Below are 16,197 nucleotides of genomic sequence, written 5' to 3' on the forward strand. Positions count from 1 at the left end.
TCTCCAGAGATTTCTAAGAAAATTCCCTTCCACAGTTCTACACTGGGCCCCAGCCTTTCATCTCCATGTTGAGGTTCAGGTCCAAAAATCCTTGGGTTGATGGTGGCATTTGCCCAGATATATTGCCTCTGGGGGACAGGCAGGTCTTGTCTAGGAAAAGGGTAATGTGCATAGACTATAGCCAAGATGTCCTGTTCCACCATCACCCTAAACTGTTGCCCCTTTTTTCTGGTCCCAACAGAGTGTGCTCTGGAGGATGAAACATATGCGGATGGAGCTGAGACCGAGGTGGACTGTAACCGCTGTGTGTGTGCCTGCGGCAACTGGGTCTGCACAGCCATGACCTGTGACGGTGAGCTGAGCCTCAGGCAGAAAGAAAGAACAGGGAGAGAGCTTCCTTCATGAAATCACCATGAGAGAAGTCAGGGTAGGGACGATGGAGAAGAGTGCAGGGCTGGGAGCAAGTGACAGACTCAGACCTGTAATCTCGGAGCTCCCAGGGGGCAGCATTGAGGGCAAAACACTTATGCTCAATGCATTAATTTCGAAAATCACTCCAGAGGCTTGGAACAAGAGAGGTTCAAGACCCAAGACAAGATCAAATGTTGATATGAGATTGGAATAGTAACAATAATAATGAAAGCAAACACTTGTTTAGTGAGAACTATGTGCCAGGCACTCTTCTAAGAACTTTTCATAGTAACTCACTTAACCCTTACAACAGCTTAGGAAGTCCTCTATGTGTAAAAAACTGAGGTGTTTGGAAGACAAAACAACTCCTCCTTGCCATCTATACTCAGCAGAAAAAGGAAAAATATTCATAGACCCTCTTTGAATTAACAGATTTGGATAATCCTAAAAAAAAGAGATAGTTGAGACATGAGCAGGTTGGGTTGGGGAGACAGAGATGCCAGAAAGGGGGGCCAGTGCAGAAACCAAAGAGTATGTTGGAACCACTAGAGTCCAGCATCTCTACACTGCCCAGCCTGCCTCAACCAGGAAGCGTCCTATACTCATCTTCCCAAAACTCCCTGCAGTAGCTCTCCACACCTAACTGCTCCTGGTCTGGCAAGTAAAGGTAGCCGTCCATTTCTAAGACACAGGCAGTTGGTGAACAGCTGGTTTACAGAATAAGTATGGTCATCTGGATAATGAGCCCCATCACATGCATCAGACAGAATCCAAATGATCACCCCCGTGGCACAATGCCCATTTCCACAGCCCCACTGGACAGCTCATCCACCCTCCTGGGATGGCCCAGGTTCAGAGCCCTACATGGGTATAAAGAGCATTCTAGATGGTGGTGCCACAGGGGCCTGAGCGCATCTTGGTGTGGCCCATGGATATGAGAGGACATTGTAGAGGTGGCATTCCAAGGCATTTTCAGGTCAGTACCTGAAAGTTAGTCTGGTCTTAGATCACAAATCCCAATGGGGCAAAGAAGGGCCATCAAGATGTGAAGCCAAGTGGAGCCAGAGCCGAGGAAAACTGCTGTGAGGGGCAGATTGATGCTGAAGCCAGAAGGTAGGTGGGCTGAGCAGGGTTTCCTAAAAACAAATTTTCTTTCTCTCTTTTTTTTTTTTTTTTTTTTGAGGAAGATTAGCGCTGAGTTAACTACTGCCAATCCTCCTCTTTTTGCTGAGGAAGCCTGACCCTGAGCTAACATCCATGCCCATCTTCCTCTACTTTATACGTGGGACGCCTACCACAGCATGGCATGCCAAGTGGTGCCATGTCCGCACCTGGGATCTGAACCGGTGAACCCCGGGCCGCCGAGAAGTGGAACGTGCGAACTTAACAGCTGCGCCACCGGGCCAGCCCCCTAACAACAAATTTTCTATGCTCAATAAACATGCAGATTCCATCCCAAATCTACTGAATCAGAATCCACAAAAGAGCAGCTTGGGAACCTATGTTTTTAAGATGTATAGTAGGATTTTTTTTTTTTTTATCACTGTGCAAGTTTGGGAAACATTGCTGCAGTGGTTATCAACCCTAGCTGCACATGAAACCACCCAGAGAGCACTTACAAAATCCTAGTGCCCAGGTTCCACCTCACAACAATTAAATCAGAATCTCTGAAGGTGGAATCTAAGCAACTGTATTTTCAAATGTTCTCCAGGACACATTGAGGGCATGTGAATGGTTGAGGGTCACTGCCCCAGAGGAACTTCTGGAGTCAGGATCCAGATTGTCTCCATAGCTTTTTCTGCAGGGCCAGCTGCTGGCAGGGATATGCTGGAGCAGTGGAAGGGGCCACTAGGAACAGAGGCCAGAGAAGAGTGGAGGTAGATTGCTTTGTTTACAGTATGTTACTTTGGAGGTGTCAGTGGCTCTAGGACACTTCATATTCAGAGAAATGTGGGTAATTCACTTCTCCTTCCATGAGTTAAATGGGAGATGAAATTGAGAGCCTAAAAAGTAGATATTGGTGGGATCCCTAACTGGCTTCTTTTAGCCACCACTGCTCTAAGTCTTGGTTCTTCTTGCAGGAAAGAATCAGAAGGGGACCCAGACCCAGACAGAGGAGGAGATGACCAGATATGTCCAGGAGTTCCAGAAGCACCAGGTGAGTTACAGCCTCCATGCTGGTTCAGGTATTGCTGTCACCATCAGGCCCTTCCACCACTCAGATACTGCCTAATGCCCCAGGAGACGAAGGAGACGCACTCTGTTCAATACAGAAGGTCCTGAATGATACACCTATAGTATCAAACTGTGCTATAGACAGTTCCCTGATGGAGTCCTTGCAGGGCCAGCAGGTTCCAGCAGATGTAGATTACAACTTGGTAAATTGCTTTGTAAGTAAGAATCTGCCAGGTGGTGATTTGCAAATAGGATGGAAGTGGTTTGCAAATGAGCATGGTCTAAAGAAGTGTTACTATTTCTTGTCAGTGTCCAGACTTAAAGACTGTGAGCTCCTTGAGGACAGGCTCTATGGCTTGCTCACCATTGTACCTGTGCATTTAGCACAGGGCCTGGTATATAGTTGGCTCTCAGTGAGCATGAAATTAGTGGATTTGGATCACAACAGAAAGGATTTAAGTTAAATGCCAAGCTGGCTAGAACACAGCCTGGGATTGACAAACACAGTGAACTTAGAGGTTCTGCTTCCTGGAGACTTGAGAAGATAACAAATAAGAATTCTGTTCAGAGGGCCGGCCCTGTGGCCGAGTGGTTAAGTTCACGTGCTCCGCTTCCGCGGCCCAGGGTGGTTTCGCTGGTTTGGATCCTGGGCACGGACATGGCACCGCTCATTAGGCCATGTTGAGGTGGCATCCCACATGCCACAACTAGAAGGACTCACAACTAGAATATACAACTATGTACTAGGGGGATTTGGGGAGAAAAAGCAGAAAAAAAAAGAATTCTGTTCAGGTTCTATGTCATTAAGTTGAAGGCCTTCTTGGGGAAAAGCTGCTTAGCAGAATAGTGATCTACTGACATATCTGCTCAGGGCCTGGAGAGAAAACATGGATATGCTGGACCCCTGGGCCTGTCTTTCCACTGGTTTGCCAGGTAGTCTTAACAAACAGTGTTGCACCTTAGATCACCTGTCTGTAGACTGGATCTGGTAATTGTGGCAAAGGATGAAATCTTCTTCTGCCCTTTTACATCCTTCTGGCTGGTCTAAGAATTAAATTGACATGAGACAGAATAACAGGAGAAAATCAAACAAGTTTAATAACATGAATACATGGAAGAAACCCAGGAAAACTGAGTAACTCACCAAAATGGCTGAAGCCACCCCCTTAAATACCATCTTCATCTAAAGACAAAGGAGGATGTTGAGGATAGTGTTTTGGGACTTCACAGGGGAGGAAGGCAATTCACATGGAGATAGAAAAGCAGTGTTTGGTAAAACGAATGTTTGCCAAACAAATTGCCTTGCAAAGACAATGAGACATGGAGAGGACTTTGATCAAATGGGCTTGCTAGGTTCCTCCCTGTCTACCACACCTAGTTCATATCATGCTATAGTTATCTATGGTATTAGCTCCTTTCTGGAATAGGCCTTCTATCTTAAATTCTGTTAGGCAATTAGGGAGAAGGTCAAAGTTTCTTCCTGAGTCTTGTTCTTAAAAATAAGCCAAAGAGACACATTTTGGGGTAACAAATTCTGCTCCCCTATGCAATACAAGCCATTGGTTTTCTGACATATGTTTTTAAGGAATATAATGGTCACAAGAACTGCTAAACTATTGAGATGAAATATTTGACTTGAAAATAAAGAATTAACTATTAATAATTGCTCATATTTATTGATGGTTTTTTATATGCATTTTTTCATCATTGTCACTGATAGTGTAGAAACATTATGTCAGTCTTCTAAACAAAAGCAGAAGCTCCTAGCCTTTTGGTTTTTTGTATTTCACCAGCCTTGAGTCTCCAGATGAGTATAGCCCCATTAAAGAAAAAAGAACTTAATAGGAATTCCTTTCATCTAGGGTGGAGAAATGATCAGAGTAGAAAGTGGGGAGTGAACTATAATAGCTAACATTTTTAAGCGTCTCTGTTTTGTGTGAGTTCCCTTAGAAGCAGATGCTAGGACAAGGACTCAAGTACAAATAGTTTATTAGGGAGGCGATCCCAGGAAACACCAGAAGGGGAGTTGGGAAGTGAGCCCAGGAAGAGAAGGAAGCAGTAAAGAGTGTATAACCAGGCAAGTTACCACTGTAGAAAAGTGGAGCTTAGTCCTGTTATGAAACTCTGGGAACAGAGTTACCATGCCCGAGGGGGAAGGGAGCTGTGCTATTCCTACACGAACTCCTGTCGCCCATTGGCTGAGAGCTGCCACCAGAAAACATGAATTCCCTGGCTTTTCTGGCCTGCCAACATGTGTGGGCAGAGCAGGCTCCAGCAGCCAGAGAAAGCCTCAGGCTAAGAGATGCAGGTGCTGGCAGTTAGAAGCCATGCCAGTGCACTGAAACGTTAAAGACAAGGGGCCGTGGATGAGGCACCAACAGTATCTGTTAGATGCCAGGTGCTGTTGTTGTTTTTTATTTCCTATTTAATTTTTTTATTGAGATGTAATTCACATACCATAAAACTCACCCTTTTAAAGTATACAATCCAGTGGTTTTTAGTATATTCATAAGGTTGTCAACCATCACCACTAATTCCAGATCATTTTCATCATCCCCAAAAGAAACCCCATACCCATTAGAAGTTACTCTACATTCTTTTTGCCCTCAGCCTCTGACAACCACTAATTTACTTTCTAATTCTATGGATTTCCCTATGCTGGACACACATAAATGGAATCATAGAATATATGGCGTTTTCTGTCTGACTTCTTTGGCATAATGTTTTTAAGGTTTATCCTTGTGGCATGAATCAGTACTGCATTCCTTCTTAGGGCTAAATAGCGTTCCATGGTGTGGATAGACTACGTTTTTGTATCCATTCATCAGTTGATGGATGTTTAGGTTGCTTCCACTTTTTGGCTATGATGAATAATGCTGCTGTGAACATTCTTGTACAAGTTTTTTGTGTGGACGTATGTTTTCACTTCTCTTGGGTATATACCTAGGAGTGGAAGTGCTGGATCATGTGGTAAGTGTGTTTAATCTTTTGAGGAACTGCCAGACTATTTTCCAAAGTGCCTGTACCATTTTATATCCTCACCAGCAGTGTTCCACAAACTCACCAACATTTGTCATTGTCCATTATTTTACCATCCTAGTTGGTGTGAAGTGGCATCTCATTGCACTTTGGATTTGTGTTTCCCTAATGATAATGGTGTTGACATCTTCTCATGTGCTTATTGGCATAAGTGAGAATGTCTTCTTTGGAGATCTGCTACTGTTGCAAGAGGTGGTACTTTATTACCCTCATTGTGTAATTGAAGACGTGGAGGCACTGAAGATTTCAGAATATGCCCAAAGTTCCCCAGAAAGTAGCACTGCCATGATTCAAGATCAGGCAGTCTGCCTCCAGAGCCTGTTGGTCTTAATGCTTGTCTGGACTTGGATTCAGAACATCTTGTAGCACTTCCATTTAGTATCCTTTTCTTCATCTTTAAAATAGGGATAATAATGTCTGGCCTGATTATTTCATAGGAGTTCAAATGGGGTCAGCTCTTAATTCAGTGACAGCCCCTACATGACTATGTCATGAAAAAGACGTGATCCTTGCCCTCAAGTTGTTTGTCATCTGTGGAGAGACAGACAAGTAAACAGAACTAAAATTCAGCATAAGCACGTATATGTCAATGCTATATAAAGACTAGATAAATGCCAACCATTTTTTTTATATTTCATAATGCTTATTTCTCTTGCTTCTCAAAGGAAACAGCTGAAAAGACCAAGAGAGTGAGCACCAAAGAGATCTGACGAGACGGCATCTGGAACGGTGTCCAGAACCCGGCACCTCCTCTTCCACTTCAGCGCTGAGTCCAGTATACGCAAGTGTCTGCTACAACCGCCAAATCACCAGTATTTGCTTGTATAGCAACGAGTTTTATTTTGTCTATTTGTTTTGCAATAAAGGCAATGAGGGTGGCTGGCTAGGAGGGGAAGGGCCATAGCCTTCATTTCTAGGAGTGCTTTGAGAGAAACTGTGCAAATGGTGCTCAGGGGCTGGAGGCAAGTAAGGAAACTGCATCAGGGTTGGCAAAGGAGCGGACCCAGATCTAAACCACTTCTGAGTCTCCCACAGCTATAACCATGCTGCAGGGAGTGCAAGCAATGCCAGAGAGAGCCTAGCGCGCTGTCCTAGAGAGGAGGGGTTTGGGAAGCTCATTGGAGAAGAACGCATTCTGTTGCCAGCTCTTCCTGTTGCCATCAGCATAACAGACCTCCAGCATCTGTGCTTCTCCTCATGGCCCCAACCACTGCCTCTAGTTACACAGCCATCCTGCTAGTTACCCAGTGTCCCTCAGACCTGACGGAGTTTCTGGGAGAGTGCACCCAAATGATGCAGATACTTGTCTACTTTGAGCCCCTTAGATACCTAACCAAATTTTTAAAATACTTTTTACCAAAGGTGCTATTTTTCTGTAAAACTTTTTTTGGCAAGTTGACTTCATTCTTCAATTATTATCATTGTATTATTGTTGTTGTTTTTTAATATTTTATTTTCTTGGCTAGAAATTAAGCTTTTGTAATTATTTTTCAGTAGTCCTACCATTTCAGAGGTGGGCGAGTTTGGAGTTCTTCCAGACTCCCCCAACCCTGTCACATACTAGATGCAGCCCAGAGTTTGCCCCCTGGCTTCCAGTGGGTCAGCAGTCTGCCAAAGGAGCAGCCAGTGCCTCAGACAGAAGCCAAGGGAAGAACGAGCATCTCCACACAAAGCTTTCAAGATCCAGAAAGCTAATTTGTTTTCATTTATCCTGATAAGTTCATGCAAATCAGTATTCCAAAGGATGGAGACAAGTACAGCTAAGCAAGGCTTAGATATCCAAGCCTATCAAGATGCTCATTGATCCACCACTAAGAGAGTGACTTTGGCCCTGTCTCTCCTATTTCTGGGCCTCAGTTTCCTCAGTGAGCAGGTAGGAATGCATTAACCTTTCAATTTGATAGATAATCAATTCTGTGATTCTGATGATCAGTCCAAGAAGATAGGCTCCTGTGATTTTCCCTGTCCTTAGGATAAATGAAACCTTGTTGTTAGAACAAGAAGAGTCAGACAGTCAAAAACGAGACGACCAAATCTGACCTCAGGCTGAATGGCCCCACAGCCTGTGCTCTGATGTAGAGCCCTCTCAGGTGAAGCCTGCCCAGGAAGAGAGTGGGAAAGAGAACCACTCCACCTTGTCTTCACATTTGCATTTCATATTTAACCTTGGAAACAAATGCCTTTCCCTTTAGAAATGAGGACAAAAGAAAGTTTCACATCTCAAGAGGGGGAATAATGGAAATTGAATCTTACAACTGTGATTGGGAAGAAGTCAGTTGTTCCTGTGTCTTTTGTGATTATTAACCCCACTCAATACCATGTTTAAGATGCATTTGGAATAACAAAGGTTAGAAACTTGACGTAAGATCTCATTTTCAGAAAGCAGATTACAGACCACCAGAGGGAAATTATGTGTGGGTTGTGCTGCACAGGCAACTCTGAGAAGGTTGTGCTGAAAATGGAATTCCTTCTAAGCAAGTTTCCTTGTTCTCCTTGGAAAGGAGGACATGCCACTTTGTTTAGAATTCTGAGCTTTTATATATCATCCCACTTCAAAGCTGTCTTCGAACCCACTTGTGCAGCCCGAAATGCACCTCCCTGTCCAAGTGTTTCGGACAACCCCCAATAGCATGCTTTGATCAGGTTTTGCCAGTCCTTGGACAGTAAGGAAAAGAGGGCAGAAGTACCAGCCTGTTTAAAGCAAGAAGCCAGAGTGTCTCCTCACCAGTTACATTGAGGACAGTGATTGCCATCCTTACCCTGCAACATTGGATTCTTGAGAGCAAATCTGCATTCCTCCTGTCAATAGGGAAGCTGCTGTCTGCACCATAGAATCATGTGATCTGATGACCATTCACAGAAAGCTGCTAACTAGCCTAGTTTGGGGAGTCTTGCATAGAGCTTTGCATGGAGCAAATAAATAAGATTAAATCAGGTTCAGTTCCTCCAGCTCTAAAAGCACAGGGCTTAGACTGCAAGCTTCCTTGGGCTTTCTCTGTGTGTATATGGTTTTGTAAACATATTACAGCATCTGTTGAGATTCAGTGTCCATGGAAACCTTCTCACATGCCATGACTCTGGACTCCATCACTGTTTTTGGAAAGCAGGGCTCCTCCACCTGCTAATAAACCCATGTGGACCAGTCTGAATGTCTTTCCTTTACACTTATGTTTTAGACTATTTCGAAAAGCAATTTGAGCAGGTTTCTGTTGCCTCTGTTTGTGAAATGTATTTGTATTTAGTAGGCTTCCATATTGCATTTAACTTGTTTTTGTAACTCCTGATTTTCCTTTTTTTTTTTTTTTTGGATACTATTGATAAATAAAGAAATTAAAATAATAGTTGTGTTAGTTTCCTTCCCCCCAGTTAAGGCCAAATAAAGTTGTGAGAACATTAACCATTTACCTTGTAAAAGTGGCTTTGGGTTTCAGGAGCCTTCAAAGAGGCCTGAAGAGTTTCTCTTAATACAATCTCGGGACTGCAGCTGGGAGGGAAAGTTTACTCAGGGACTGACAGAAGAAGTTTATTTAAAAGAATCATGGGGGCCAATCCAGTGGCATAGTGGTTAAGTTCACGCACTCCACTTAGGCGCCCCAGGGTTCACCAGTTGGGATCCCAGGTGCAGACCTGGCACCTCTTGTCAAGCCACGCTGTGGCGGCATCCCAAATAAAATAGAGGAAAATTGGCACAGATGTTAGCTCAGTGACGATCTTCCTTGAGCAAAAAGGGGAAGACTGGCAACAGATGTTAGCTCAGGGCCAATCTTCCTCACCAAAACAAACATTTTTTTAAAAAATAAATAAATAAAAGAATCATGGATAGTGGGTCTAGGAATGAGAAATCAAGGAGCATTCCTGTACTGGGAAGAGGTTAAACGAAAACACTCCTGAAGCCCCGTGGATCTTAGAGACTGGAGCAGCATCGGGTGTGGCTGGCTGCACGTAAACCTGTATAAGAAGCCAAATAAACCGGGGAAAGTGGCACAGGGAGCATGCCAAGGTCTGGTTGGATAACTTTAATGGCTTTTACCTGATACACACGTATCCCATAGGGATAAACATTCCAAGTGGACTGAATGTTGACTGGTCAACACCCTCTGTTCCACTCCATCTTGGAGACATGACTGGTATTTGCTTTCTACCTCCCTGTCCAAGTGATTCTTTTTTTTTTTTTTTTCTTTAAGATTGGCACCTCGGCTAACAACTGTTGCCAATCTTTTTTTTTTTTCTGCTTTATCTCCCCAAACCGCCCCGTACACAGTTGTATATCTTAGCTGCAGGTCCTTCTAGTTGTGGGACGTGGGACGCTGCCTCAACGTGGCCTGATGAGCAGTGCCATGTCCACACCCAGGATCCAAACCCTGGGTCGCCGCAGCAGAGCACGTGAACTTAACCACTCGGCCACGGCCCCCACAAGTGATTCTTATAGGTATCATGCACTTCCCACCCCCAATAATTCTGTCTTTCAAAAGAGAGGATTATAATTGATGAGGTTTAAGTTTTCTTAATTTTAGTCATAAGTGTAGAAGTCTCACTTCTCTAAAATTAGAGCCAGGTCACCTTGATTGGATTTGGGGTATTATTCAAATGCGAATCAAATGTTAAAAGGCTATCTCTGGTTATGTTATTGCTACAGATTACTGATCTCATTAATCACAAATTGATTTGTCAAATTTTCTTTCTCAGAAGGGAATCTGAAACCCAATTTGAAGGGTACCTTGTCCACAACCACTTTTAAATACTGGCTGGCCCCTCCCAACCTTCTACCATGCTCTGGGAGCAATTTTCTTGCTATCACAGTATGTATGTGTTCAGAAAGTGAAAAGGAATTAAAATAGCCTGAAAGAAGCATAATTCAGAAGGTAAGTTTACTATAATCAAAATGTAATATTATGAATTGTGCAAATTAGTACAAATTACTTTGATTAGCTTTAGTTTTGGAGCACCTGTGTCAAGTTCCTATTAGTCCTCTTGAATTATTTCTGAAATAAGGAGAGTGAGAGAGGGGGAAAAAAGAGTATGAATGAGTAAATAGAATGTAAGCAGATGCCTCAGAGCCCTAGAGTAAATCTAGCATGGATGTGGGACATGGAGAGAGTAAACCCTGGACTACTGATGCTGAGGGCTATTTCACAATGTCACCTGCCTGAATGAGAGGGTCCTCCTGTCAATAGGAGTTCATTTTTTAAAATTATTTAACACATTTCTTATTGGAAAAGTAAGATATGCAGATGGTAAGAAAAAATCCAAATTATATTAAAAAAATACAGTGAAAAAATTCGTCCTCTTAGAAGGTATGTACATTTATAAAGTTGCTTCTAATTGCCAATTGTTCGAAGAGGTTGTACCATTTACATTCACACCAAAAATACATAAATGGAGCATGTCTATTTCCCTACATTTTTGCAAGGGCTGTGTCTTCAAACTTTTGGGCCTCTGATAGGCCCCCAAAAATGGAAACTCGTGTTCTTTTTGAATTATTTACTTTATTATTCCTTTTGTGAGATTGAGCATCTTTCCATGAATTATTGATTCTTGTCCTTTTCTTTGACTCTCTTTGCTCATATTCCTATTGATTGTTGGCTTTTTCTTCTTGGTTTGTGATAGTTCTTCATATATTGTTATTAACCCTTTGTCACGAAGGTGGCAAGACCTAGCAGTAGTAGATAAGTTAGAGGCGGTTTCAGGAATGAGGTGAGAAATAATGGTGATTTGAATTAAGATAATGGCAGTGGGGATTAACAGAAGGTCAAGGAGGTAACACGAACTGGAGTTGGCTATTGACTGGCTATAGGAGTTAAGGAGGAGAGAAAACAGTCAAGAATGACTCCAAGGTTCCAGCTTGGACAATCTGGTAGATAGTGGTGCCATTTCCTGAGATTGGTAAGAGAGCAGGAGAAGTTACTTGGCTGGGGAAGGGAGGAAAGAAGAGATGATGAATTTGGTTTTGCACAGGTTGAATCTGAGTTGCTCTAAGACATCTAAATGGAGATTTCTTGTGAGCAGTTGGATAGAAAGTTTCGAGAAGAGATCTAGGCTGGAGATAGAGATCCAGGAATAGACAGCATAGAGATAGTGTATGCTTCCTTTGTGTAGAAAAGATGGTCAAGTTTAGAAAGAAAGAAAAACGTTGAATTGAGAGAGTTCATCATAAAGAAAGAGAACCCTTTTGAGAAACTCTGGATGTGTGTATTTCTCCTTCTTCATGGCATCATTAACAAAAAGTGTACACAGTTAGAAAAATGGTACAATGGGTTGGATTTATATATGAGAGCATAGCATGTAGACAATTCAGATGCAAAATCATACTGTGGATTATATTGAGAGGTCAAAATTGACAAGGAAAAAGAACTTATTTTTTGCTACTTTTTCTTTTAATTTGAGTTCATAATAGTTTACATCATTGTGAAATTTCAATTGTACATTATTTCTTGTCTGTCACTACATAAGTGTTCCCTTCACCCCCTGTGCCCACCCTCCAACCCCTTCCCCTGGTAACCACTGAACTGTTTTTTTGTCCATGTGCTTGTTTATATTCCACATGTGAGTGAAATCATCTGGTGTTTGTCTTTCTCTGTCTGGCTTATTTCACCAAGCATAATTCCCTCCAGGTCCATCCATTGTTGTTGCAAATGGGATGATTTTGTCTTTTTTTATGGCTGAGTAGTATTCCATTGTATATATATACCACATCTTCTTTATCCAATCGTCTGTCAGTGGGCACTTGGATTGTTTCCATGTCTTGGCTATTGTGAATAATGCTGCAATGAACATAGGGGTACATATGTTACTTTGGATTGTTGATTTCAAGTTGTTTGGATAGATACTCAGTAGTGGGATAGCTGGGTCATGTGGTAGTTCTATTTTTAGTTTTTTAAGGAGTCTTCATACTGTTTCCCACAGCGGCTGCACCAGTTTGCATTCCCACCAGCAGTATATGAGGGTTCTCTTTTCTCCACACCCTCTGCAACATTTGTTATTTTTAGTCTTAGTGATTATAGCCATTTGAACAGGTGTAAGGTGGTATCTTAGCGTACTTTTGATTTGCATTTCCCTGATGATTAGTGATGTTGAACATCTTTTCATGTGTTTATTGGCCATCTGTATATCTTCTTTGGAAAAATGTCTGTTCATATCCTCTGCCCATTTTTTGATCAGGCTATTTGTTTTTTTGTTGTTCAGTTGTGTGACTTCCTTATATATTAAGGAGATTAACCCCTTGTTGGATATATGATTTGCAAATATTTTGTCCCAATTGGTGGGTTGTCTTTTTGTTTTGATCCTAATTTCTTTTCCTTGCAGAAGCTCTTTAGTCTAATGAATTCCCACTTGTTTATTTTTTCTTTTGTTTCCCTTGTCTGAGAAGACATGGTCTTCAAAAAGATCCTTTTAAGTTTGATGTCAGAGAGTGTTCTATCTATATTATCTTCCAGGAGTTTTATGGTTTCAGGACTTATCTTCAAGTCTCTGATCCATTTTGAGATTATTTTTGTGTATGGCATGAGATAATGGTCTACTTTCATTCTTTTGCATGTGACTGTCCAATTTTCCAACACCATTTATTGAAGAGACTATCTTTTCTCCAGTGTATGTTCTTGGCACCTTTGTTGAAGATTAGCTGTCCGTATATGTGTGGTTTTATTTCTGGGCTTTCACTTCCAGTCCATTGATCTGTGTGTCTGTTTTTGTACCAGTACCATGCTGTTTTTTATATTGAACCTGAAGTGAGTTCGCTCACCCATTGCACAGCAAGCCAATCTCTGACACTGGGTGTAGTGGAAGAAAGTAGGAATTTTATTATTGCACAGCGCTGAGCAAGGAGAAAGGGCAGCCAACGCTGAAATCCCAAACTCCCCGAAAAGCTAAAAGGAAGTGTTTTTATTTGGGGTTTTAGGTAGGGGAGGGGGAGCATATGGTCTTGCTGGTCAGAGCTTTCCCACCAGCCTGTCTTTGGCCTTGAGACTACTTGCAGAGAGGAGGGAGCCCATGACCTTGCTGGTCAGCAGCTTTCCCACCAGCCTGTATCTCTTTGCAGGAAGGAGATAGTGAATCCAGGTGCTTGTCCTTGGCAGTATCTGTCTCCATGGAGGATAGCGGATTCTGGAGCCAGGAAGCCAGGGAGTAAGCAGGGAATGAGTGTTTTTGTTTTAACTCCATATATGCTGGGTTTAATGTAGGGAAACTGACATCAGGGTCGGTATCATTTTGATCACTATGGCTTGTAGTACATTTGAAGTCAGGGATTGTGATGCCTCAAGCTTTGTTCTTTTTTCTCAGTATTGCTGTAGCAATTCGGGGTCTTTGGTTGCCCCATATAAATTTTAGGATTCTTTGTTCTATTTCCATGAAGAATGTCATTGGGATTCTGATTGGGATTGCATTTGATCTGTAGATTGCTTTGGGTGGTATGGACATTTTAACTATATTTATTCTTCCAATTCATGTGCATGGAATCTCTTTCCATCTCTTTATGTCATTATCTATTTCTTTCAGTAATGTCTTAAAGTTTTCATTATATAAGTCCTTCACCTCCTTAGTTAAATTTACTCCTAGGTACTTTATTATTTTTGTTGCGATTGTAAATGGAATTGTATTCTTGAGTTCTCTTTCTGTAAGTTCGTTATTAGAGTACAGAAATGCAACTGATTTTTGTAAGTTGATTTGGTACCACGTAACTTTACTATAGTTTTTGATTATTTCTAATAGTTTTCCAATGGATTCTTTAGGGTTTTCTATATATAAGATCATGTCGTCTGCAAACAGTGAGACTTTCACTTCTTCACTTGCTATTTGGATTCCTTTTCTTCCTTTCTCTTGCCTAATTGCTCTGCCTAAAACCTCCAGTACTATGTTAAATAAGAGTGGTGAGAGTGGGCATCCTTGTCTTGTTCCTGTTCTCAGAGGGATGGTGTTCAGTTTTTGCCCATTGAGTATGATGTTGGCTGTGGGTTTGTCATATATGGCCTTTATTATGTTGAGGTAATTTCCTTCTATCCCCATTTTGTTCAGTTTTTATCATAAATGGCTGTTGGATCTTGTCAGATGCTTTCTCTGCATCTATTGAGGTGATCATGTGGTTTCTATTCCTCAGTTTGTTGATGTGGTGTATCACATCACATTGATTTGCAGATGCTGAACCATCTGTGTGTCCCTAGTGTGAATCCCACTTGATCATGATGTATGATCTTTTTGATGTATTGCTGAATTTGGCTTGCCAATATTTTGTTGAGGATTTTTGCATCTATGTTCATCAGTGATATTGGCCTGTAGTTTTCCTTTTTTGTGTTGTCCTTGTCAGGCTCTGGTATCAGAGTGATGTTGGCCTCGTAGAATGTGTTAGGAAGTGTTCCATCGTCCCTAATTTTTTGGAATAGCTTGAGAAGGATAGGTATTAAATCCTCTCTGAGAATTTGGTAGATTTCCCCAGGGAAGCCGTCTGGTGATGGGCTTTTATTCTTTGGGATGCTTTTGATTACTGTTTCAATCTCTTTACTTGTGATCAGTCTGTTCAGATTATCTGTTTCTTCTTGAATCAGCTTTGGGAGGTTGTAAGAGTCTAAGAATTTATCCATTTCCTCTAGCTTGTCTATTTTGTTGGCATATGTTTTTCGCAGTATTCTCTTATAATCTGTTGTATTCTGTGGTATCCATTGTTATTTCTCCTCTTTCATTTCTAATTTTATTTATCTGAACCTTCTCTCTTTTTTTCTTCGTAAGTCTGGCTAGGGGTTTGCCAATTTTATTTATCTTCTTAAAGAACCAGCTCTTTGTTTCATTGATCCTTTCTACTGCCTTTTTTTGTTTCAGTAGCATTTATTTCTGCTCTGATTTTTATTATTTCTCTCCTTCTGCTGACTTTGGGCTTTGTTTGTTCTTCTTTGCCTAATTCAGTTAGGTGTAGTTTGAGATTGCTTATTTGGGATTTTTCTTGTTTGTTAAGGTTGGATTTATATATAAGAGCATAGCGTGTAGATAATTCAGATGGAAAATCATACTGTGGATTATATTGAGAAGTCAATACTGACAAGGAAAAAAAAACTTTCTTAAATAAACTGAGAAGGAACCACCATGCACATATGGAATGGAGTACACAACTTGCTAGAAAACAAGTTAAATGAATTTAGGAGAAAGGAACAGGAAATGCACCTGATGATTATCGCTGGAATGCACAGGTTTTATCTGACCTGCTGTGTTCAGATAAGAAACTTACAGAAATTTGACCATGTTAGGGCCTGTAGAAACAATGTATTTCCAGGAAAATAAGAGACAAGATTGTTAATGAATAAGAATAAAATGTTTAACCAGGAAACTTGTATAAAATTTTCAAGAGGATGAAACATGTTTGAAATGAAATTTTTGCCCACAAAAGAAAGGGACTTTGTCCTTCTAGTTCCTAGCTTGGTTTTAACTGTACAAGTTGGCAGAATTTGTCATTTTCCAAGAAGCAGGGACAACTCAAAACAAAATGTTTGCTTCAAAATTCTTTCACCAGACTCCATAGTTAAAGCTGCTAGCCAGTAATATATATCCTCACATATCCTTTATCTTTCATAAATGCCAGTCATTCTTAGT

General features: G+C 41.4%; 1 protein-coding gene across 1 annotated transcript in view; it reads left to right on the forward strand.

The window, feature by feature from the left end:
* Positions 1 to 8,964, forward strand: part of FSTL1 (follistatin like 1) — a 54,414-nt gene extending 45,450 nt beyond the window's left edge. The window contains exons 9-11 of the mRNA XM_070583824.1: positions 242 to 352; positions 2,493 to 2,569; positions 6,291 to 8,964. Of these exons, the coding sequence (XP_070439925.1) occupies positions 242 to 352; positions 2,493 to 2,569; positions 6,291 to 6,335 (233 nt within the window). The 3' untranslated portion in view covers positions 6,336 to 8,964. The remainder of the gene's footprint in view (positions 1 to 241; positions 353 to 2,492; positions 2,570 to 6,290) is intronic.
* Positions 8,965 to 16,197: the final 7,233 nt, after the last annotated feature.

The sequence above is a fragment of the Equus przewalskii genome, chromosome 18, assembly GCF_037783145.1.
Source record: "Equus przewalskii isolate Varuska chromosome 18, EquPr2, whole genome shotgun sequence".
Taxonomy (NCBI): Eukaryota; Metazoa; Chordata; class Mammalia; order Perissodactyla; family Equidae; genus Equus; species Equus przewalskii.